We start from the raw sequence: 27,314 nt of genomic DNA on the forward strand, positions 1-27,314 counted from the left end.
TTGGAAAAGACGGTTTTACTTTAAATCGTTGTACTTTGAAAATAATGCCACACGTGCTTTCCTGTTTTCACATTTGTCTCACCGTTTCCGATTTATAGGGGTGGACATTGACTTTTCAATTAAGTTTTTGTTTACATTTTGACCTCCGCCATTTTGCATAGGATTGTCGTAGAGTCGAGACTTTCTCCATCTTCTTTCATTTTGCTGCAGCTTTCAAATAATGTGCTACTTAATCCCTTTGCCATCTGAAACTTTTGAGTTGGACACGTATAACTTTGGGATTCGTCTAGTTATAACGTATCAAATACAAACACAATTGTCTCGTTCGGGTCTTAGCGGAGCCAGTTCGTAACCTTCCCTTGTCAGAAGAAATTGTGCCTAAGAAGACGGCAGACAGGACAAAGTAAGACTGTTTAAATGCAGTTAACATGCAGCGACTAAGAACAGTATCGCAATTGTTGATTAAAGTTTGAACAATGAAGCAGTTCTGCGATGCCGATTGAAGTATAAAACAACCAGAGGCGGACTGGGCCGCCCGGAAACCTGGAAATTTCCGGGTGGGCCCTGCCCTCTGCAAAAGCACTTAAGATATTGGTCAGTTAGTTATAACTAATTCAAAACTCCGTTCTCGTTCATAGTAACCAGTGGCATAACTAATTGGCCCGTAGTGCTACTGAAGGGGGAAGGCACTGGCGAAAGAGGCCCCTGCCCAACCCGTAGCCTTGTTTGTTGAAAAATCAATAAGACAATTTAAAAGTCTCAAAAATACATGTAAATTATTAACTCGAAAATGTAATCTCGTCCATAATTTATGTATTCAATAATGTGATGTGCAATCGATAACATAAAAAGAACATGGAGCTGATTCATCTACGGTAAGGAAACCGTGTTAGACATGGAGTAGTTGGACGCGAGTGGTGGCAATAAATAATGGTCCCCTGAGCATAGTGGGCCCGAAAAATCGGGCCCCGAAGTTTCGAGCTTGGGTCTCTTCTATTCATTGGTGAATAGAAGATACAGCAATTAAAAATGTAGTTTTTGGACGTGGGAGGTGGCAATGGAAAGGTCTTGGTCCCCTGAGCACAGCGGTGATGTCATAAATCTGACCCGGGACCCGAAGTCCAAGAAATCGGGCCCCAAAGGATTTCATACCATATTCACCATGCTTTTTGCTCACAAAAGAAGTTTCCTTATTATCCTACCTGAATGTTATTCAACCGAACATTACAAGACAATACTGTGATACTACATGTCAGTAAGGGACAGCGCAATATATTTGATAGCGAATAGAAGGGACCTGAGTCCAAACATGCGGGGCCCGAATTCTTGGGTTTCGGGCCACGGCACAGATCAGTAAAAAATTAATCTTCGATGCTTTTTGTCTTGATCCTCGCCGATTTATTGATTTACTAAATGAGGGTATTTCAGAGGACGCTTTGCAGCAGATAGCTGAAAAATGTTTAGTTGAGCATGAAAATTTGAAATCTGAATTGTTGAATTTTGCTAAAATTTTGGAAACACTCCAGAAAACTCTGTCAATCTACTGTGATAAAACAAATAATAAAGACTGTACTGACATACAACCCTGACAGTTGTTGCAGAATGCGACAGTTCTACTAAGTGTAGTGCCTTGGAGGGCGAAAGTGAACCTGAGGAATCAATTGCCTCTTTTTCAGAAGCCAGTCTTATAAGATGTGCAACGAAAATCATCCGTGTAAATAGTGTTACTTTTGTTGCTACAGGTTGCTACTAAGATATAACATGCATGTTTTCACATTCCAAACACTGTACTGTATACAAATATTTGATAACTCTTTCAGTTACTCAAGTATCGTATGAGCGAGCATTCATTTATCTTAAATTAAACTTGTACCCGTTCGTCTTTGTCAAATCATATTCTGGAATCACTTATGCTTATGGCCATTGAAAGGATGTTCTGCAAAAAATCTCTAATGTTGGAATTATCAATGAAATTGGGAAATCTTCTGTCTTTAGAAAAATGCTACTGTAAAAGTTGGTTTGATAAATGAACTCCATTACTCACGCATTTTTAAGAATTGTAAAACGTATCAAAAACATGACTGGCAAATGCGTTATCACCTCTGTGTAGTCAATAAGTACGCGACATTTTATATCAAAAGTTCGTGCTATTCATTCTGTTTTTCTTTCTTGATTTTGAGAGGGTGATTCGTAACTACCGTTAGTAAAAAAAAAAAATATTTTAGACTGTAATGCTAATATATTGTAGTAATTTTCCAATTTAATTAGTATTTAGAAAGTCAGCAAGAAATTATTTCTTATCAAACTCAGCGTGCTTTATCAGAAATGATTTAAAACCGTTTCTCTAAACTTTCTGTGTTTTCAAAATGTTACTTTCTTTTCTCTCACTTCCATAATTGGATGATTACTCAATGTTCTTCATTACATATCATGTAAACGAATCTACAAAGATAGACTATTATTTTACACGATAAAGTTAAGTTAAGTTAACTTAAGTAAAGTTAAGTTACGCTAAGTTCACTCATTTGCATGTATGTACCATTCATAAAAATTAAATTCCTCATAATTTTGAAGATGGAATCGTTTCATATTCAGATCTCTTTCAATATAAACAGTCGCTGCTTTGGAGGCACATATACGATTCATTGCAAAGATTTTCAGATTGTAGAAAATAAAGAAAGCAAAATAATACTTGGCTATAGATACGTACACAACTTTACATTTCGTGGAGGTGAGGGTTTAGCCATTCAAATCTCCAGCTAAGGGTTCATTCCTAAAAGGGCAGTCCAGACTCCAGATCAACTCAATATTTATCAAGGCCCCTAAGCATCATTCTCCGGGTGGGCCCTTGTATTCCCAGTCCGCCTCTGAAAACAACTACAGTTAAAGCCAGTCACATGGAAAAAGACGCTTTTCTATCGAAAGTGATATTCAAGAAATTATTTACATATCATATGCTCCCTCTTGAATTCCTTTCTTCCCCTCTGGAAGCTAAACAATCCATAGGACGAAAGAATGGATGTGATTTCAAACTTCCTGTTGTTTGTTTAGTAAAATTATTTGGCTACACAAACCCGAAAACCTCTCGTTTCTAGGTGAAATATACTAGTTCTTGCAGGTTGAATTCTTTTTTTCAATCTGAAGAAAGAAAACCGGGACAAATAGATATCCCGAAAGCCTTTTTCGGGACAATTAATTCTTTCATTGAAAACCGGGACGTCTGGCAACCTTATGTGGACCAAAAGTGTGCGCGCTTCGGATACACGAGAGTAACAAGTGCTACATCTCTACCTTAGAAACAGACATTATACAGGATGTTTCAAAACAACACCGACAACGTTTGGGAGATGACTCCTGACACCAAGATAACACAAAAGGCATAGACCTACCTGGGTGCACAAATGCTTCCTTTCGGAGTTATAGCTGTCAAAGTCTGAAAAAATGTACTTTAAGGGTCCATAGCTCCAATACTATGGGACCTACTGTAGTCGAGTCAAGACTTAACGTAGGAACTAGTATGTACCCTAACCAAATATCCAAGTTTCAGAATCCTGCGGTACTTCCGCAACAATGTTTATAGAGGTAGTTGGTGAGTACTTCAAATTATATGCCCGTAGCCAAACTCCCTCTATAAAAATTGTTGGATGAGTACCGCATGATTGTAAAACATGTATTTTTGGGTAGCGCACATATTAGTTCCTAAGTTATGTTTGACCCGACTATGGTGGGTCCCATAGTTTTGGAGCTATGAACCTTCAAAATTTCTTTTTTCATGTTTTCGGCAGCCTATAACTCCGAAAGGAAGCATTTATGCAACCAGGTTGATCATTCTCTTATCTTGGTGTCAGGAATTACCTCCCAAATGTTGTCGGTGTTTTGAAACACCTTGTATACAGGTATACATAGACATTTACACGTATACACAGACTTCAATACCAGCATATTATAATGGAAGAGTTTTAACTCAGTTGGTATTTATGATAAAAACAAATTAACGAAGCTCCAGAATTAGGTTAGAAATGCTTACGTCAAACAGTCTGTGATTCATGTAGAACACTTTCTATTTATCGTGTGGGTGTGAATGATGCGATTTCCACGTTCTCTGTTCACACTTTGACGTCATAACAGCTGCATTTGTTTGCCATTGGAGTTGTTTGGTTTGTAGCGGTTAAGTAGCCCTATATGCAACTTCGGTTTTCTGTTACTTTCTGATAATATACCTGGATTTCGTATTTCAAATTAATCACAAAGAATATTCCATGTACTTACAACACAAAGGAATATTCTAAACATTTATCATCCTAAGTCCATTTAATTATTAATTTCGGTTATAATTATGTGAGTACTCTTTTGTTTTCGTGTATTGTGTAAAAGAGTAATTTATCCAAATGACTATATGTTTATGACTTCATACCTCTTGAACCACACGACCTATCTCGATCAAATTTTCAACATAGATGAGGTTCGGTCCTGTTTTTTTTAATCATCATTTTACCTGTACGGTGCAACTTGGGGGAGGGGGAGATATTTAGAAATGACCGATATTAGTGTCAAATCCATAGTTTTCGGAGGTCGCTGAGACGAACAGTGACATTTCCGATTACGCTCATCCTTTTATGTTTAAAATGAAACTATTCTCCCCGTGCGAAGAACGGGTATTCTGCTAGAGTATATATATAATATGTATGTAATGTATAATAATGGTAATATATTGAAACTCAATTTCCGATAGGGTACTTGTGATTAAGAATCTATGTTAAATCTTCGACTCTCAGTTTCGGTGCTGGAAAGGAACAGTAAGTATTCACTGTCTTATTTCTGCTTCTTGAATTGTTCATGTTTCATATCTGTACGGAATTATAACACATAACTAGCTTTTAATGGAATGAACTCGTTAGTTTAACCGGCCGAAAGAAATTATGATGGTAAATCAAGTGTAAGATGATGGAAGTTATGTACGATTATGGAAGAATTGGTTGAATAAAAACATCGTAGGAAACCTACGAACCCACTATTGTCCATCATAAACTTATGTTGCCTCGGGTCGAATTAGGAACTTCTCGCACGTCAAGCGATCACACAACTAACAAACCACTGTGCCTCCCCTTTAGTTCTTAATGTACACTCATGTCCAAAATTATTGTCGCAAGTCTATAAATATGTTGTTGTAGGAATATAATTTGATAACGAATTCGCCCGGTATTTCTTATAGTGCTACTGTGTGTATAATCGGCAAAGACATGCATGTGGTAAATTTCATATCAAAAGAGCAGTAAATAAGAATAATAAAACGAAAATAAAACTTTCTTGTCTAGCAACATTTTATTTTACTCATTCTAATTTTCGTATCAATAATTCTTTTCCTATGAAATTTACCTCAAATGTACATTTCCCGATAGTATCAGTATTAAAAGATCACTCCAACCCCAATCATTTCACAGATTCAACCTGTTGCATATAAGTTATTAGGACGTAAAATTGAATGTAGTTTATACGAAAAAGACCTTTATGCATTGCAAGAGCGTAACGTCCAAATATTCACCACAAACTTATAGTGGTATCGACATTAAAAAAAAAAAAAAAAAAAAAAAAACGTGTGGAGCAGGAAACTACTTTACACAAAAGTCTAAAGAAGCTCAGTGAAGACGTACGAACTGGTCGAGCGGTTTGGGTTAATAGTCTATCAATCATAAGTTTATGTGTTCAAACCCTGTAGGAAGTATTGGTTCTTTCCCCTTAAAAGTGTGTTCGTATTTTCATCAGAGGACTGAAAACATTTCTTTGAATAAATTTTTGGCAACTACTTTTCTCTCAAATTCGATTAGAAGGGGACATTATATGAATTGCAAATCTTAAATCCAAAACTGAAAACAAAATATTAAGTATGCTCAATATTTCATTATTATCCTTTGATTTGTAATGAAAAACTAATTATAAGCATTGATGATTTCAGAAGATTCTCCCCAGCTAATGGTCACTATATGAATGAGAGAAAACTGATATAACATTATTAGTCTACTTTGAGCATGATCGAAGATATGGCCACCAAGGGGGAAATTTATGTCGACAGGGTCTCAAATTCTCCCATAGGTTATGCCCTGAAAACATCACAGTTTGAAAGGTTTCCTTAACAAATACCTAGGTAGAATATTAGATTTATTTCTCATTCTACGTTTTGAAATGGCAAAATCATAATTTTAAAGAGAATTATAATACGATAAGCATAAAGGTTTATAGAACTAATGAAGCAAATAGTATTGTGTAAGTTATCGGTTTCTAATCGGATTAAAACTAGAATATTCGTTTGCATCGCACTTTATAAAGTGAATCCTCTCTCTATATATAATTCTTACTGGAAAGCATGTTTAATTCCAATTACTTAATCAACATTTTTAATAATATATTTTTATTGTAATATTTTTACTATTCAATGTCGTATACACTTCATTTCCCAAAGCAAAACCTCACAAATGTATAGTGGGCTAGTGAATATTATCAAATAAATTATAATTTTGTTTACGTAAATACTGCATCGCCTGATTTGAAACTTCGTACTTTAACTAATAATAATAATAATAATAATAATAATAATAATAATAATAATAATAATAATAATCATAATCATAATCATAGCCATATCTTATAAGAATTTCAGGCTTACTCAATAAATGAATTCAACGTGGTCTCTATTCGAAGTTCTATTTATTCGAATCCGATAGAAATACAAAGAGAAACTTCGAGAACAGGTAAAAGAAAAATGTTACTTCGGTGGGACTGGAACTAACCTTTACGAGTTCCTTTCAAGTTATAAATGCCTTAGACACTTTGTTTCTTGTCTTTAAGTTAACTGATTCACTGAACGTATCTGAGTAAGTTGTCTTTATTTTCTACTCGGTTATACACGTTTTACAATCATTTCTTTTAAGCTTGAACGACAGGAACACGAATGCAAACACATTTAGGTCAATTAAAATTCCCCCACCGGGAATCGAACCGGGGACCCCGTACACCAAAGGCACACGTGGTAGCCACTAGACCAGCGGTAAGAACGAATGAAATCTGTTTTGAAGTGTCTGAAATTTATGCCTATTTCGCCTTGATGTAGTATGTCTATTGATGTTTTTATGTTTACCGTATTCGGTACTTTGAGGAACGATATATGTTATTCATATATGCTCTATTACGTATTCGTCCATAAATACTATATAAATTATCAGAATTATTCATGATCTTTCATGGAAATTCGCTGGTGCATGCACAGTAGACGGACAGTGTAAGTGGAAGGTGAGTTCAACAGAGATTATGTATTTCGCCGACATTATTTAATAGCTATATAGAAGAGATAGCGAAAACGAGTCAACCTAATGAAGATGGAATTTCGGTAGGAGATGAAATGATGAGGTGTATACGGTTTGGGGTTGATATAGTTGTTGTTGCAGAATCTAAAAAGAAAATTAATACGATGTAGAAAACTTGAGAAAGGCTTCTGAAGAATATGGGATGAAAAAAATGTTAAAAAGACAAAATCCATGGTGATTGAAACGAAGCGATCGGTGTCAAATATAGAAGTAGGAGTGGGAGAAAAGAACAAATCACTAGTTTTCGATATCTGAGTAGTATTATTAGTGATGATATGATATGCGAACGTGAAATAAAAGCAATGATAGAAATGGCGAAAAAAGCCTTTAGGATGAAGAAAATACTATTTTGTGGGACCTTGAATAGAGTTGAAAAAAGACATAAAATGTTTCGTGTACTGTATTTTACCGTATTTATAAGGCAGAATCATGGACATTATGCAAAAATGATAAGAAAGAATTGAAGGGTTTCGAAATATGTGCGTGGAGAAGAATGGAGAGAAATAACTGGGTCGAGAGGAAAACGAATGAGAAGGTGTTAGAAATGGAAGGAGAAAAATATTATTAAGAAGAGGAAGAAAAATTGGTTGGGATATTGGTTAAGAAGGAACTGTATCATGAGGGATGTGCTAGAGGGTATGGTGGCAGGAAAGAGAGGGAGGAGATTAATTAGACTATATATAAACAGAATTAGGCTATTGGCGATATCAAAACAGAAAAATCGTATGTGAAGATGGAAAGGTTAATAGAAGATCGTGAAGCATGGCAGTTTCTCAGTCGCGGTAAGTGACCCGCTGGTAATTGCGGAATACTTGTGATATAATGATGCCGATGATGCACAGTAGAAACAGAAAAATCCACAGAAATATCACTGGAGGTGAACGCTCTACCAGTGAACCACTGCGCCCCCTGTAATATATTTGAAATTAAATATCAATACACTGTATTCGATCTCGATGGAATATATGGGCTCATGAAAAGTGTTCTGGTTTGAGAAATAAATTTATTATATCTGTGGCTTTTTTTAAAACACTAATATTGTAATGAATCTGTGGTGTACATTTCATTTCATTCCCACGTCTCTTTGGTACTGGAAGGTTCACAAACAACAGAGTATGTTATAGTGATAGAAATTGTACTACTTCATATTCTTCTCTACTATTCTATAACTCAATCTTTTTACTTTCTTTCACGTTTTTAGTTATTTGTTTTTCCGAGAATTTGTAGAACTTCATTTTATTACCTAGTAGAGACCATTAAATACATCGTAAGCCTGGACAAAAAGTAGTTATTGCATATTGAAATGTAGGAAGCTATTCGAGAAAAACAAAAAAAACGGTATTTTATAATTCACTCAGTTTCTTTATAGATCTATGTATTTTAATTTTATTTTTCAAAATGTAATATAGGGCCTACACAACTTTGGTTCTTAATGTTAACGTCACCATTTATTTACTGACATATGTGAAGAATACTTTCACTTTTTTTACTTGCTGCTGATAAGTATTTCTTATTTTCATTTACATATATCCGTTACTCACACCTTTATACACACTTACCTTTGCACGAGTAGCAAGACTTTTTTCTTTTAGTTCAATATGTACGCTCCTACACGTGGTTAAGAGTTATGTAATATTCTTTGTTAATATAGAATGAAGAAAAAGAAGTAAATACTGAGAAGCTTTAATTATGATCATTAACCATGTACTTGAGTTATTATAGGAGAGACAGGCTCAGTGGTAGAGGGTTCACTTCCAGTGTGTGGGGTCCTTGGTTCGATTCTCGCTCGCGTCAAGTGGGCCTTACCGTGGACAAACACCGTTTCTTGAGAGTCTCTCGTTTCCTCACACTTCCTTCATTCATTCCACCATTGCATTCATTTTTTATCATCACTATCTCCTTTAACCTAGCTGGCATAACTGTAGGACGTAAAACTGAGAGATGTCATTCGGGTTATAAAACACACTCATCTTCATCATCTTAAATATTCTGCCTTTGTTGGTAGGCCGCTTACCGTAAACTGAAAAAAAAAAAAATGCCATACACCGTGGTCTTCATCTAATCTCTTCGTCTTCGCGTAGGAATTATTGTAGTCTCTTTCGCCCTTTCCTCTTTTTACTACTACCGTGTCTTTTAGCACGTCTAGTGGCATTTTAAGTGGGGATTCCCGGCTTAAGTCCCCCGAAATTTTATTTATTATTTTAAAGTAAATGAAATATCTTGCAGATTTTCACATTCCCAGGAATAGGGTTAGCAAAGCCTCCCCTTCCTAAACAAAATCGTAGATACGCCACTGAGTACGTCCCTCATAATACAGTTTTTTCTCAGCCAATATTCCAACCAGTTTTAATTCCTATTTTCAATTCCATCTAAAAATATTCTTTTTCCTTTACTATTTCTAACACTTCCCCAATAGTTTTTCGTTTGATTCAGCTAATTTTCTTCGTTCTTCTCCATACTCATATTACGAAATCCTCCAGTTTTTAAATCGCATTTGCGCAATCTCACGCAACCTTTTATTTTTTTTTCTTAAATCTTTATTCAAGATATAATGATGCCGTTGGCTAAAACAATCGGAACGAACCAAAACCTTTGTTAGAACTGTCATTAACAATTTCCGGTCAATAAAATACACGAATTAAAATTATAAAATCAAATTTATAAAACTAACAACACAATTCAAGCGCAGTCTGTGCCCCATAAATTTCAATATTTAACTATATAATCTCTTATTATAAACGATTTACATATATCTTTCTCATTTAATTATTCCGGCTTATCTACTGGCACGGCAGTGTTATTTTTCATTGTTCTGTTTTTGTGATTGTAGCGCCACCACATCATCGCCCACCGGCAGCAGATGTACACGGTTGCTCACGAGGGTACATGCGATAGTAATTTTACTCTTACCAATTGTTTAGTCTTGTTTCTGTCTGTACTTGGCACCGAGGGGTCAGTAGTCGCAAATCAAGGCGGAGCATCATTTGGGGAGGGCAGGAGGCAACCTCAGTTTAAGAAGCACATGCTTTTTAATAAATTGTACACTAATATACTATTTTTTTTAAAAAAATGTGAAACTCTTATGTCGGTTGACAATCTTGCTCCCCCATGGTAAAACTTGACATTACGCTTCCGAATGTGATACGATGCTTCTTGGTTGATATCTTTTTGTCTTGACGTCTCCTGTTTTGTTTCCCTTTCACCATTACCTTATATCCTACTAATTAACAGGGGCGGCTCCAGGACCGAGTTTGGAGGAAAGGGTTGTCATAATGCTACTTTTAAGGGCTCCAAACTCTGGGATGGATTTTATTTATATATAAAAAACAATAAAGTTTCTTATTCTGGGAGGCGCTCCGATCGTCCCCCTGGATCCGCCCCTTCTAATTAAGAGTATAATCTCTTCTCAAAGTTTCCTAACGAATTTCTCTTCTGGGAAAATACCAAGAGACTTCGAGAAAAGGATATTGGTACCTATCCCGAAGAGAAAAGGCACACGGAAATGCGAAGAACACCGAACGTTAAGTTTGCTTTCTCATGGATCAAAAATACTGTGCAAAATTATCGCACAACGAATACAAGGGAAAATCGAAGAACGACTATCGGAGGACCAGTTTGGATTCAGGAGGAAAAAGAGGAACAAGGGAAGCAATGCTAACAAGTAAAGGTTCTCTCCCAAGAATCGGGGATTCGGAAACTGTGCATATATTTAGATAGAGGAGGGCCACGAAAGAATACTGGTGAAATATACCGGGCCGACAGCAAAGGATAAATCCAATATGGCCGCCCGAAGGTCATGCCGATCGACTTTTGCAAGCAACCTCTCATCCACTTCCCATGGGCAGATTTACTTAATGTTTTGCAGATTGATATATGTATTGGTTTCAAATTTCGCGTACGTTGACGTATTGAACCCAATATGGCCGATCAAAATGTCAATGTGTCAACGACTCGTGTCTGGAAAACGAATTATACTATGGAAGTGCAGTATCACTAGACGTGTACGAAAAGCATTAAATGGTTCAAAATATCGCCATCTGAAAACCAATATGGCCGGACAAAATCCTGAACCAAACAGCTCGTACTACAAAAACGAAATTTGGCGTAAAGTTCTATTACCACTATTAGGCGAGGAAAATAATACAAATGGATCACAATTTCTACATCGTGTATCCAATATAGCCGCGAAATACGCATATAAAATATACACTGTAAACAGTTCAGATGGTTTCGCATGACAATCACCTACAATTCACTGGAACAAATTTTGCAGGTGAAATCCCAGTAAGTTAAAAAATGTTGCCAGTGCCTGTGTTATCTGTTTGAAGTGTTACACGCAAACATATACTGTTCATTTGGGAATATCTAGAACGCACTAGCCACAAACGTCCTAGAATACGCGTCTTAAAGTTTGTAAATCATATCATATATAACAAAAATCGAACATAAGACCCTTGGATCGTAAACCACGATGTTACCTGTGTAGCCACGGTGCCAGTGTTGGCAAGGGCGACTTTTGTTATATATTATATGGTTTGCAAACTTTAAGACGCGTATTCTAGGACGTTTGCATCTAGTGCGTTCTAGACCTTCCCAAATGAACAGTATATGTTTGCGCGTAACACTTCAAACAGATAACACAGGCGCTGGCAACATTTTTAACTTACTAGGATTTCCCCTGCAAAATCTGTTCCAGTGAATTGTAGGTGATTTTCATGCGAAACCACCTGAACTGTTTACAGTGTATATTTTATATGCGTATCTCGCGGCTATATTGGATACACGATGTAGAAATTGTGATCAATTTGTATTATTTTCCTCACCTACTAGTGGTAATGGACCTTTACACCTAATTTCTTTTTGTAGTACGAGCTGTTTGGTTCAGGATTTTGTCCGGCCATATTGGTTATCAGATGGCGATATTTTGAACCATTTAATGCTTTTCGTACACGTCTAGTGATACTGTACTTCCATAGTACAATTGGTTTTCCAGACACGAGTCGTTGACACATTGACATTTTGATCGGCCATATTGGGTTCAATACGTCAAGTCCGCGAAATTTCAAACCAATAGATGTGTGGTGTTCATACATATATCAATCTGCAAAACATTAAGTCAATCTGCCCATGGGAAGTGGATGAGAGGTTGCTTGCAAAAGTCGATCGGCATGACCTTCGGGCGGCCATATTGGATTTATCCTTTGCTGTCGGCCCGGCATATTTCACCAGTATTTCAACAGCACATCAGAATAAACAAACCAATTGTGATAGCATTTGTAGATATAGAGAAAGCTTTTGACAACGTAGATTGGAATATCATGTTCAGAGCGTTGAAGAATCTAAAAGTGGATTACAGAGACAGAAGAATAATATACTAGCTTTATGAGAATTAGACAGCTGTTATAGGAAGAGATCAGAAAGAAGCAAGAGTAAGTAAAGGAGTGAGACAAGGATGTGGACTTTCACCTCTCCTGTTTAACGTCTATATAGAAGAGTCTAAGAATTCTTTGAGAAAAACGAGAAAGGCGTAAAAGTAAATGGTCAGGTTTTCACCAAAATAAGGTTTGCTGATGACATAGCATTGATAGCGGAGAACGAAAAGGACTTGCAGGAAGCACTTTCAAACTTGAACGACCAACTGGAGAAAACATGCAAAATGAAGATAAATAAGAAGAAAACCAAAGTGATAAAGTGCGCAAGAGCAGGACAAAAAGAAGCAAACATGACTAGTTGGAGAGAAAATCGAAGACGTTAAGACGTTCCCCTATTTAGGAAGTCTAATATCCTCGGACAGAAGAAGTGAAAAAGACGTAAGTTCCAGAATAGCGCAGGCTAAACAAGCATTCAATAGAAAAAAAGAGGACTACTAACATTAAGAAATATGTCGCTGGACGTTCGTAAACGATTTATTAAGACCCTGGTATGGAACGTAGCGCTTTACGGATCAGAGACTTGGACATTGAGAAAAGCTGAAATATCCAAGCTGGAAGCATTTGAAATGTGTTGGCGCATAGTCCTGCGCATATCATGGACCACAAGGAAAAGGAATGAAGACGTACTAAGGGAAGCTAATGAAGGACAACAGATCATGAAAATAATAGGAAAAAGAAGAAACCGCATGGTTGGCCATCTTATCCGGCATTCTGATTGGATCACCATGCTGATAGAGGGAAAGGCAGAAGGAAAACCAGGAAAAAGAAGATCAAGGATACAATATCTAGATGTAGTTACGAAGAAGAGAACTTATCAAAGTATAAAACAGCTCTCCCAAGCGAGAGAAAAGTTTTAAAATTTCCATGTTATGCACCAACCTATGGTTGAGGTGAACAAGAAGATTATTAACTAACAGAAGGGTCCGTTCTTCGCACGGGAAGAATAATGATTATACCAAATCTTGAAAGTAAAAAGATAAACGAAAAGACAAATAATGTCTTTTTCGATTCTTAGGTCATGCAATCTGTAACACAGGAGAGCGATGTGTGTTGCCTCCCACGTAGGCACTGTGGTTCACTCAACATATACGTACTATAGTCTGATCCCTCAAGTTTCGCTCGAGTCGAAAATCGAAAAAAAAAGAAACGGCTTCGTGCGGGATTAGATCTGGTAACTGTCTGCGTACAAAATTCAGTGGCTTTCGGTGTTTCCTTTCTATGCGAGGATCTGGTGACGGACAGAGATACCCTTTCCCCACACACTTTCTCTTGTTGATTAATACAGATTACCTCTCAATTGCTCTTACTATTTCCAGCATTTCCTCAGTTGTTTTTCGTTCCTGTCAGCTACCATTGTATCTCAGCACATTCAAAGACTTTTTTTTGCCCCTTTTCCGTAGTGTACACTTCTCTCATTCTTATATTCTAGTACAATATTTCTTACAAGGTATAAGATTTCGTAATTTATGTTCATCAGCCCACAAAATACGTTATGTGTTCTTCCTAAACGATTCTGTCGCCTGCTTGCCGAATGACATTTGTGATAACGCTTATAAATACCATTTATAGTATGTTATCAATGTTGCTTATTAATCGCTTACGTGCTTTGAATATAGTTTAATTTATATCAAACTATATTTTTTCCATTGTTTGAATTCATGACCGTCAAACCTTTATTATGTCATAATATTAATATTTCTAATCATTAACAGCTACTACCGTAGAAGATGCCACACATTGATATTGGCAGCTGCATTTGTGTAAAATTCTACACATTTCACAGTAGCGGCTAGAACTGTGGAAATTGTCACATATTTGGCCATTAGCAGCTACAAGTATGGAAAATGTCACACGTTGCTACAACACTTTGAAAATCTTACATAGATATTTCTGAGTATTAGCAGCTACAACTTGGAAAATTCGGTTACACATTCGGTCATTAGAATCTAAACCTTTGAAAAATGTCACACATTTGGTCATTTGGAGCGAAAACCTTAGAAAACATCACACATTGATATTTCCGATCATTAGCAGTTACAACTGTAGAAAATGTCACACATTTGGGACCGTTAGCAGCTCCAATAATTGTGTAAAATACTACATATTGATGTTTGAGACCAGTAGCAGCTATAACTGAAGAAATTGTTACATATTTGGCCATTAGCAGCTACAAGTGTGGAAAATGTCATACATTGCTGCAACTGTGAACATTTTACACATAGGTATTTCTGACCATTAGCAGCTCTAATTTGTGGAAAGTGATACACATGGCCGTTAACAGCTACAACTTGGAAAATGTCACACATCTGATCATTAAAAGCTAAAAACCTTGGGAAATATAACACATTGATATTTGTATTTATTAGCAGTTACAACTGTGGAAAATGTCGTATCTTCAGATACGACTAAGTATTCTTCCCAGATTCTTTTATAGCTGGGAAGTACTCCTTGCGAGCAATGTGCGGTAAATGCATGGACTTTAAGGGTAAAGAATCCCACCTATTAATTGAGATAGTTCCTTAGTCGCTTCATAGTGCTGGTTAACACATGTAAACCTAAAACTTATATAACCGAGAATCGAACCCGAAACCATGTACACCAATGGAGTGGCTCCTAAAGTTTCAGCTTAGTCACTGTTAGTCTCTATATTAGGAAAAAGCAGAGGAGAAAATGAAGGAACAATTATCTTTCTGTTCTGTCACAGAAATGTAAAAAGAAAGTTGAAATAATAAATGATTGGCTTACTGAAAAACTACAAAAAAGCTCGGAAAACATATTTTGCTTTCCTATCACAGATATTGTGTTTTGTGATATTTTTTGTTAGAAAATTGCTATCTCTTGTGCTCCAGTGACATTCAAAAAGAAACCCATCGAAACGTGCTATAAGTTATGATATTGGTGAGACGAAAATTGAGAAAGGGCTTTACAGAGTCTTCACTGTTCACGTCACGGTAGCTTTCAAATTGATCTTTCCGACATTACGTTTGTGATCTGAATATTTCATGTCTGGTCCGTAGCTTCTCTTTCGTTGTTTTATGTTTTCGTATGCTGGCGAATCAAGAGGGGAAAGGTCTTGCTATCTAATTATGGAAAACAGAGGTAATAATATTTTCTGCTGGTTGAATTAAAGGTTCCGAAGTATGGTTCGCCGTTTACATTGAATTTCAGTAGAATTTCAGATAACGTGACAGTTAAATTAAAAGTTAGAGTAAAGGATTATGAACTTTGTTCTATGTCGCGCACCGTGTGAAGTACCAATGTAGAGATATTTACTTACATTAAGTAATATTTTTGTAACGTTGCTGTAATCAAATTATAATTTATTTTTATGTAAAATTAGTATTTTAAAATTGCTGGTTGTACCATATGCTATTCATAAATATGGGAAGGTTTATACAGGGTGACCCATAATTATGTATATGATGTTTCACAGACTGCTGTAAAGAAACTACCAACGAAACTTGAACATAAAATTGAAAATAAACACCTTTCTCTCATTTCTTTCGTTACAAGAATTTTAATCTCTGTTGTTCATATTATGGTCCACCAGTGCACCATCCAAATCGATACATGCCTAGAGACGAAGAGCAACGTTGTCACAAGCAGCTTGACAGACCCGTACTTGTATCATATGGAACTCTTCTGTGATGGCTTGCCGTAGTTCGGCCAAATTGTGTATGTGTTGTTGATACAATTTGTCCTTTAAAACACCCCAAAAGAAAGTCAGGTAATGTTAAATCGGTAGATCGAGCTGGCCACTCCACAAACTCACGTTGACCAATATAGCGGTTCGGAAATGCTTCGTTCAGATACTCTCGCACTGGTATGGCATAGTGTGGTGGTGCTCCATCCAATGACCGTTATCCCCATTCTCAGGCTACACAGTTGTTGCCATGTCGAAACTTTTTGTACAGAATTACAAATACTACAGTCAGTCAAACATCATATACACAATTATGGGCTACGTTGTAGAATAGAGGGAACACGGAGGATCAGGGTTAGAGCGCTCATTTCTTGCGTTAGGTGTCCCTAGTTTAATCCAAAGCCAAGTGAGTTTCTGGTGCACAAAGTCGTGTCCGTAGGTTTTCCTAATTCTTTCCACATTCTCATTCACCGAATTCTTTCGTTAATATTCACTTTTATTAGCCTACTCATTCATCTCCTTTAATCTGAAGTGCATAATGATGGTATGTAAAATTAGAAATGTAATTTCATTTTTATTATAGAGCGGCTGTGTCCGTGTCTATCCACATGTGTCACAGCAAGAACAGTGAGAGATAGAGAGAAGCTATTTTCTGATATGGATTCAGTATTCCAATATTAGGTTTTGTCTCTCAACTCTATTTTTGTATTTAAAGTGCCTGAAACACATTATTTTCGGTTTGAACATTGATTGCCATAGAGCAATAACCAAGGATCTTATAAAATAGGGAATCTGCCTTTACAATAAAATCTTGAAGCCATACGTTGCAGTTTCGCCACCCCTACTCTGCCCACTCCGCCCAATAGGATCGCAATGTTTTGAGCCAACAATCATGGCGGAAACGAAAGTAGTCAATCAGACTGTGGTGGAAACGAGAGTAGCCAATCAGACGTGCCGATGCTCGGTTGTTTTCTGACTTCATCAATTTAATAGGATGACGATACATATGGGCAGATCATTTATTTATAACATCCTTGGCAATAACGATAATAGATAATGAGAAATGGATAGAAATCGAATTCAGTGTTACAGGAACAGGTTGTTTTCCCTCCAGACTCTCTATCCAAACCAGAAACGGTAGAAATCTGGTTTTAGTAATGATGGCCATAAAGAAAGAAAAAAATTGTAATAGATAAAGAAATGAAATCTTTCAGTTTTACGTCCCACGATTATGCCGGCTAGGCTAAAGGAGACCGTGATGATGAGAAATGAATGGAGTGGTGGAATGAATAAAGTGGGGGAAACGGAAAAATCCCGAGAAAATCCACGCACACTGTATTTGTCCACCATAAGGTCAATTCGGTGCGAGCCAGGATCGCACCAGAGGTGAACACTCTACCACTGAGCCACCGCGGACCCTCGGTAATAGATAAATAAAAACGGTTTCTTGGTATAGACTGATTATCGCAAGAGAAAGCTTCTATTTCCTTATCTTTCTAGAGAAACTAGAAATAGTAAAATCTACGTGAACTTCTGGTTTCAGTTCTGACCCTCGTAGAATAAAGAAGGTAACAGGTAGCGGTGATTCAGTATCTGAAGAATAGGTTCGGCTTAATGGCTAGAGCGCTTACCTCTGGTGCGTGGGATTCCTGGTTCGAGCCCCGGCCAAGAAAGTTTGTGGTGGACATCATCGTGTCCGCGGGTTTTCTCGGGGTACTCTCCATGAATTTCCCCCCGTTTTCTCCCACATTCTTATTCCTCAAATTCTTCCATAATCATTCACTTCCTTTAATCATCTGTCTCCCTTAGCCTAAAGATCATACCCGTGGGACGTTAAACTGAAATATTTCATTTCATTTTCAAGAACAGGTTCTACCTCTGACTGTATCGCTCTAGCAATCGGGAAGTGATGGATCTACCATCCTGATTTTAATGCTGCGTCCCTATAAATTGGGAGTCCACCGTAATTTGTATTTTTCGTCTTTTTAAATTGAAGTAATTGACGCAAGCGTAGCGATCTTCTACCATTCAACTCTATCAGCATTTGTATATCCACGATTACTCGATTAAAATTTACCTGATTTTAATGAAACTTGGTATACTTTTCCCCAACCTTCCGAAACAAGCATGTTGTTTGTGGTTGCAATCCATGAAGAATAAAGAGCAAAGGATGTTGTAAATTTGAACGTATGCATGCGAAACAAAATTTTACGGATAAACTACATAAAAATAATTCGATTTTGAGAAATAGGATTCCGATTATCCCATAACTTAGGGTTAAAATCTCCCAAGAATGAAAAGGTAAATTTACCTTTCTTTTTCTTTCTTCTTTTTTTTATAGACATGATCCAGCAAAATTCTCGTTAAAAAATATTTGATGGGTTATTGCATATATTTTTCTCGAGGCTTTCGTATCTTTGGTTAGAGTAACTGCTCTAATTTCCAAAAAAACAATGTAAGTGACAAGCGCAAAGCCATAGGATGCTTTCGCGTGCTACTAGTGGAACTCATCTCACAGGTTCTTCGTCCCTATACTATTAACCATTATGGTAGGAGAGTCCTATGATGTTCTTCGTTCCATTATACATTTACTGTATTTCCTTGTTGAATTCCAACTTGAAACGATTTATTGAGTTCGTACTCCCTATGCCAAATATTTACCTTTTAAAAAATTAGTTTTTCTAAGTATTTTTTTTTTCATTCTTCCGTTCTTTTTATTCTTCTTGCTTTGAGGACAAATTCTTAAGGCGAATTCCGAAAATTCCTGTATTTGGTAACATTGCATACAACACCTGAACAGATTAAAAAAAAAAAAAAAAAAAAAGCTCAACTTAAAAGGTCAAACAGGATGCGAAGCATTGCTCTGTGACATTTTTGTTAGTAGGTGGGGGATGAAATGTCAGTGTGATTTGGAAGGCTGAGAGCTGTAAAACAACAATACCACTACTTTCACTCTTACTACATCTGTCACTGCTATTCTTCTTGTTGCTTGCACCAAGTAGGCTTAGTGGTGAATAAACACTGTGTGCGTGGGTTTTTCTCAGAGTTCTTCCGTTTCCTATCACTTTCTTCATTCCACCATTTCATTCATTCTCATTATTGCCGTCTCCTATTGCCTATGGAGCATAATCCTGGGATGTTATATTGAAAGATTTCAATTCCTTTTTGAACGAAGAAAAAAACGCGTGGTTTTATTTTTTGCTTCAGTACAAAAAAAAAAAAATAAATAAATAAATAAATAAAAACAGAATGGTTAATAAGTGTGTAGGAATTCCACTGCTTTTCTGAGTTAGGTCCAATAAAAAAGTTAAATATTTAAAGTTACAATAAGTAGTATATGCATCACTGTAAGGACTATACGTGTCACTTCTAGTGGAATGCAAACAACATACAATCTGTTAGTTAACAGTGCATTTTTAGATGTATAGTACATAAATCTGTTTTAGCAAATATGTATAATATGTAATATACACCATGGGCCAAGGGGGTGATAACTTCCCCCCTTCTTAGGGAATTTTCGCCACTATATTAGTAATGTTCCTTAGGGTCCTGAGTATAAAAAAAATAGTTGTTGGTCAACATAGGGGTCTATAAGTGCAACACCTGGGTCCTGGAGCCCTTAACCCTTTAGCACACGTGTATATTTAGACATCGATGGGATCTCTTTAAATGACCAGATCAGACTGTTAGTACAACACTGGAACAAGTTATATTTCGATCGATTTGTAAGAGTATAGGCTTTCAGTTTGCGTAATGAACGGGACATTTCTGCGTAAAAAGGAAAAAAATAATAATTAAGAGATATTTAAGAAAATTTCCCTTTAAAAGTCCCTCCTCGCGAATCTTTCCTGAATATTAACAAAGTATCCCCATCACATTTAATTTTACATCTCTTCTTATCACAACACATGCGATCACTGGTTAAAAAAAAGAAAAAATCACATTGCAGTCACACAAAATTTAAATTCAAATGTAGTTTATTTAAGCGAAAATTGATAATTAATCTTTGTACACTTTAGGATGTTTCATTTTGAAGGCAGAGAATAAAATGTAAAATTTTCGCAGACCTTGCTTATGCCTTGAGTCTCAGTAATGTAAAAGATATAATATGTAACAAATTTCAATAAATTGGATAATATTTAGAGGTTGCATACTTTGATCAGTTTTATAAAAGTAAGCAAAAATACAATTTTTCAATGTTTATTAGTTTTATTTTAAAACTAGACATCACAAACTTAATATGGCGGCAGGGAGGGAAGAACGGGTAGCAGGAAGGTGTGATAATGGAGTAATTAACTGAGTAACTAGTTTTTACGATTCTGTCGTCTTTGCGTAAAATGAGTCAATTTTAATTATTTTACATTTTAAAATCCCCCTCCCATTTTAATGACGTCACTGGGAATCAGCTCCCGAAGTTTGTGCAAATAGTTTCTTACCACCCTGTATATATATATATATATATATATATATATATATATATATATATATATATATATATATATATATATATAATATGTGTATGTATGTAGACGTAAAAATTGTTATTAGGTGATAACCAGTACATCTATTAAGATGAGATTGATATCGAAGTATACCAGCATCAAACACCTGTATTAAAAAAAAACACTGTTTAGTATAGTAGCTGCTTTTATCCCATAACGGTGATACACATACACTTAACAGTGGTGTACGTATTGCTAACATTGTTACACACATTCCTCATAATAACGCGCATTAGGATTAGGAATTAGATTTCTGGGCTTTCTGTATCTATGACTATTGATATATGAGGAATAATGCTTCTCGACAATTACACTATATCCGGGGAATAGGAAGGAAGCGATCTGGGACCATTATGTTATGTACAGTCCGCAGCAAAAAACCTGCAACATGAGGTTGTAAGTTTATTGTGAAACAACGAAGTCTTTTGCTCCAAAATAATGTGCAGTTGAGAACGACGAGGTTTCTCCTGATGTGATTCGTGCCACTTAGCGTTATGTTGGTTCCCTGCGCTGTTAGGCGTAGTTTCATAATATACTTACATGCTCATGTTGCAGGATTTTTTTTGCTGCGGACTGTACCATCCCGACAGTTGCCTAGTGTGAATGAGGAAAACCCAGGAAAGACTTTACTCAGGTTGGCTGGCCTGAAAAAGGTTTTACAGTTTTTCGATCGCCGTGAAATCGACCTGGGACTGCTCACACAACGAACATACTATGTGTAAACTGTTTTTTATATTCCATATCTAAATTAAACTTTTCATAATAAAACAGTTTCATTGTTTCTTTGTCAATGCTGATAAAAAAAAAATAGTGTACTCCATAGTTACTGCTGTTTATAGCTCATGTAGCTGTTATCGAAAATATTATTAATCACCAAAATATCTATATATAATCGTGAAAGGAAAAGGATATTCATTCTGATGAGTTTATCCATAATTTCCTCAAAGTAGCAATATTTTAATCGTTTATCTTGCCAACTGACAGCTATAGCGACATGAAAAGCTTCTAGCAGCTGATCTTATTGGTTACTATTGCCACATCAATACTAAATTTAGTTCTGAATGACGTTAAGAATGTGTTAAATGGTTCACCTTTAGTAGAGGTTTATTGTATGGATGGTGAGGTAGTAATTTTTGGAATTTATCGTAATATGTAGCTTTATCTTTCAATTGAACGTAATCTTATCTGAAATGTGTCATTTTATCATAAACAAGAACCTTGATAAAATCGTCTTTGACGCTGTTCTAGATAGAGAGAATGACTAATAATCCTGTCATCTTAAGAAGAGAAGTACGAGGTGTGATCAAGAAATAAGTGAATAATTTTATTAGAAACAAAGTAATGAGCTTACATGCAATTTGATTGAATCTCCTTCAAAGTATTCTCCTTGGCTAGCAATGCACTTATCCTAACATTGAACCCATTACTGGAAGCATTTCTGGAAGACTTTTTTTTTTGGGGGGGGGGGAAGGGGGGGCTTCAACTGCTCTGTCTTGGCGCTCTCAATGTCAGGAATGGTGTCAAAACGTTTTCCTTTAAGCACGGTTTTAATTTTTGGGAAATGAGAGATGTCACATGGTTCATATTTGGAGAGTACAGTGAATGTAGACAGGCAGGAACAGTTTTTCGGCCAAAAACTCGCGAATCTAAAGCAAGATGTGCCACGATACGGTTTCGTGGTGAAGAAGGAAGTCATTTACCCATTTAATCATATGTTAAAATGCTTTTCATGGACCTATACGAGATTTTTTTTTCCGGGAAGCTCCAGAATAGTTATTCGCCTGTTTGAACAAATCGCTTATGCCACATTTTGCACGTTTATATCTGTTTTTGATGTCGAAGGACGTCTCGACTGTTGCTCGTTTTCAACTGACTCCTTGCCGCTTTTTAATCGCTCATACCACGTATAAACAGTCTTCAATGTCACCACTTCATTGCCATACTGATTTTAACATTTCGTGAGCTTCTTCGGCACTTTTTTAATTTTATTTTAGAACAAACCTCTTAACACGACCTCACTCTTCTGCCTCTGGAAGCCAGCTGACATGTCACAACTTGTTCAAACTCGACACTGACTGTACCAAAGGCTTAGGCTCCCGGGCTTACTAGTTGAAATGGATACATCATCAATACTAGGGATGGCCATAAAGTTTCGGTTCCGCGAGGAATCGGTTCTAGGAGATCTGGTTTTCAGAACCGGTTCCAGGCCTGGATACGAAAACCCGGTTCAGAACCGGATCTTAGGAACCGGTTCCAGACCTAGATTTGAAAATCCGGCTCCAGAACCGGATCTTAGAAATCGGTTTCAAACCTGGATCCTTAAATCCGGTTCTAGAACCGGATCTTAGGAACCAGTTCCAGACCTGTATCCGAAACCCCTCAAAGGTCCGTAAAGGAGACACAAAGTTCACCTTCAAAATACTGCAAAGGGGACCACGCGCTTGTGCCCTTTCGCTCAGACCCACTTGTGCCTCCCAGAAAAAATTTCGATCCACCAGTGGGTGTTTAGCCAAATGAATTTGCCAGTTTGCCTGTTTAGTCAACGAGTTTGCCAGTTACACTGTTTAGGCAAATGAGACAAGCGAACACCGCCTGGGCGCCTGCCTGTCGCTTCTACCATTTCATTTAGTACACTGTTCACAGCCTGCCAGCAGCTCGGGTTTAACGTAGGGATGGCCATAAAGTTCTGGAACCGGTTCCAGACCTGGATCCGAAAACCCGGTTACAGAATCGGATCTTAGGAACCGGTTTCAGACCTGAATCCCAAAAGCCGGTTACAGAATCGGATCTTAGGAACCGGTTTCAGACCTGAATCCGAAAACCGAGTTACAGAACCGGATCTTGGGAACCGGTTCCAGACCTGCACCCGAAAAACCGGTTCCGGAACCGGATCCGTTCAGAGTCGAAAATCTGTTCCACCAGGAACCGGTTCTGGCCATCCCTAATCGATACATGTCACTGTGCAACTGCATTGACCTTACTTTTTGACCACGCCTTGTAACTGAAATAATGCAGCAATCGTGTCCATCCAATTAAAAAAAAATCTATTAGAACATCTGAGGAAATTCGTTAAGAAACCAAAAAAACTATGACATTCTTCTTCACAAAATTTAACGTAAAACCATGTTTACTTTTGTGTAAATGTTGTCTTTTTAAATAAAAGGTTTCGCGTATATTAGTAAGTTTATAGTGCAGCTATGATACAGTGTTATATTAAATTAATCAGTAGATGAAAATTCTCTTGCTTAGCTTTTTATGGCGGTTCAGTGGTAGAACGCTGGTCTCAGGTGCGAGGGGTTCCTGGTTCGATTCAAGGATATTTCAATTTGTAATGGACAACATCGTGCCCGTGAGTTTTCTGGCTGTTCTCCCATTTCCTCCTACATTCTCATTCCAGCAGTTCTTTCATAAGCATTCCCTTCGATTAATTACCGATCTCCTTTAAGCTAAAGAACATTCTATGGGACGTTCAAGATTTTGTATTTTTCTCTTTGTTTACTGTATGAATTTAGTGTGGGTATACATGCAGTAGCGTACCCAGGAATTTATTTCGGGGGGGTCCAAACTAAATATGAAGCTATTTTATATTAAAATTGCTAAAATTGCCCCTAAAATTAGGCTAAATTTTTAAAAAGTCGAAATTTCGGGGGGGGTCCGGACCCCCCGTGTCCCCCCCCTTCCGTACGTCCCTGTATACATGGATATGTCCCTAAGATAAATGAAGTATGGCATTTGTGGGACTGCGCTAAAACATGTTTCATTATTTCTTTGTGCGAAGATACCCGCTTGATCTTCGACCATGTGAGTTTAAAGTGGACGATATTATGTCCATGGAATTTGTTATTTCTTAGTGCTTTCCTGATTCTTCCAGTACTCTTCTCCGAATTCTTCCATTTTTATTCAGTTTTCATCCACTCGTCCCCTTTAAGGAATAAATGATTGTATCCAGCCAGAATAGACCAAGTACAAATTTTTGCAGAATAGACCAGTATTGTTTTGGGCTACTAATGGCATGTCGGACAATTAAACAAACTAAATTTGACAGAGTGAATTATATCAAATGGTGTCTATTTGAATAATAGAGTAGCTGGTCTACTTTGCTAGATAAAAATTCACATCATTACCTGTACTTTGGTATGAGTAACTCAATTTCGCAAAAAGATTGATACTTGGTCTAGTCTGGTTGGATACCAGCCAGTTAACTACATATTTCTTTGCTAACACATTTGTTTTAACATAAAAAAGATTCTTTTTAATAGTGTATTTAATTGCATTATTATTTTTCCTCTTGTTGCTTCACTGCACATCTTATATCATTTCTCGAGAAAAACATTTTTTAATTAAACGATATTCTTTTTTGTTGGTTGTTTCTTTCCTCTCTTCCTCTTTGTAATTATCTCACGATTTTAATTATCATTCTTTTTTCATTTTTAAATACATTTTTCATAGCTTTTCTTTCCTACCCAGCTCATTTCATCAATGGTTCTTTATACCCATTAGCTACAGCTTCCATTCAACGTACAATACTTTGTTCGAAATATCAGGCTTTCTTTGGGGAAAGGCAATTTTATCTTTGTTTGGGTGAAAGTAAGTAACTAGTAAATGGTTACAGTACTACTTTAGAAAAAAAAATAGCTGATTATTCTTAACGATAAAATTAACAAGTGTGGTACAGTTGTCAGTCTTCGAAACAAGTTATCTTGGTTTGGTGACAAGGAACTATGGTCTTCTTTACTATTTTTTTTTCTTGGGGAGGATCAGAGGTAAAAGTGAGGGGGAACGCGGGGATATATCATTCCCCCGCTTCGAAAAGATAAATATGGCGTCCCTCCACTTACTAAAAAAAAATTACAATGCGCAAAGATAGGCACAGTGAACGGCGTGACGTCATACGTCCTCCTACCTTTTCAGATCCACTTTTGCCCCTGGGGAGGATGTAAGTAAATTTGGAGAATTACACCCAAGCACTTGTAAGGAGGAAATGGGAACTGCTGTTCTTATCCCTTGGTTCTTATAGTCAATTTTTGTTGGGGACTATAGAAAATTATGAACATGTATTAGTACTGATTTTAAAACGTAAGTTCGTATGCTGTTTTAATTTGTGTGATAAAATTATTATATCAGGTTTTTCTTTGTTTCAGTGTTTGTGGCTCTTATATCCGTTCTATCTGCTGTTGGTATTTGTGAAAGATGTCGGGTGGAAAGCGGAGGAGTTTACTTTCTACTTTCACACGTTCTCGGATCAAGATTTGGTGGAGCACTGGGTTTACTATACTGCTTTGGTCAGGTATATTCACTTTTTTCTTAACTGTCGGATCTAATTTGTAAGTCCGCCAGAAAGTCTATGAATATTTCATTAGAGTTTTCTGACATTTTTTACAAATAATAATAAAAAAGTTCGTTCAAACTTTTGACCTCTTTGACCCCTTTTCTGTTAGAACACACACATACGCATTAACTGGATTTTCTTGCCTACTGAGTGGATGTAAGACCTGAGTTATTTAATTTATTTCACTCTGCGTACCATGGATGACATTAGTAATCCAGTTTTATCATGCGTACCCAGTGGCGTATATACAATTAGGGGAAGGTGGTCGAATTCTGCGCGGTGGATAATTCTGCGCACACGTGTTTCTTCAACTTGGAGATTCTTTACGACATATTGGTTGCTGCTGCCATGAAGCGACCGTTACTAGTAACTAACATTAAAGGAGGGAAGCCAATATGTCAAATGTTTAGGCTGTAAGTGGCAGTTGAATTATTTCGTTCCTGTTGATGTTAAATTGTCTTCAAGAGAATTAAGAGGTACGTTCTATATTTTATATATTTCTAGATCGTTACTTTTATATTCCATTTATATTGTAAACTGACATTATAATTACGGCATTTCGTAGTTCTAGTCAATTTTTAATAGCTCGTAGTTTTGTGTTTTTTGTTAAATGGCAGAGTGGGGTTATTCTGCGCAAAATCGATGGGTTATTCTGCGCAGTGCGCAGAATTGCACCTCAAGAAGTTTTATGTTAATAACAAGCATACGTAATAGGTCTGCAAAATATCATCACTCTCTGATTAAAGATACAGGGAAGAATAGAAAGAGCAACTACGAGAGGTAGTTATGCAGAGGAACAACTAAGAGAAGCTATCAGTGCTGTTAAAAGTGAGTGTGCGATTCGAAGAGTTGGAAGATTGTACGGAATAGCAGAATCTACTATTAGTCTACGGATGAAAACTGGAAATATGGAACATGCTACTCTCGGAAGTGTTCTCACGAGAACAAAATACGAATTGGTGGACTATGTGATAAGCGTTGCAAATTTATTTTTTTGGTATCACACCTATAGACCATCGGCGTTTGGCATACGAATTTGCTGAAGCAAGT

General features: G+C 36.7%; 1 protein-coding gene across 3 annotated transcripts in view; it reads left to right on the top strand.

Moving 5' to 3' along the window:
* The window catches only part of LOC145683869 (solute carrier family 12 member 8), a 268,916-nt gene that overhangs the window by 194,128 nt on the left and 47,474 nt on the right, over positions 1-27,314 (top strand). For all 3 annotated transcript variants that reach the window (XM_081755491.1, XM_081755492.1, XM_081755490.1), the window contains one exon: positions 26,077-26,222. In XM_081755491.1, coding sequence (XP_081611617.1) covers positions 26,077-26,222 — 146 coding nt within the window. The remainder of the gene's footprint in view (positions 1-26,076; positions 26,223-27,314) is intronic.

Source organism: Thermobia domestica, chromosome 4 (assembly GCF_964235325.1).
Source record: "Thermobia domestica chromosome 4, izTheDome1.hap1.1, whole genome shotgun sequence".
In the NCBI taxonomy this organism is placed as follows: domain Eukaryota; kingdom Metazoa; phylum Arthropoda; class Insecta; order Zygentoma; family Lepismatidae; genus Thermobia; species Thermobia domestica.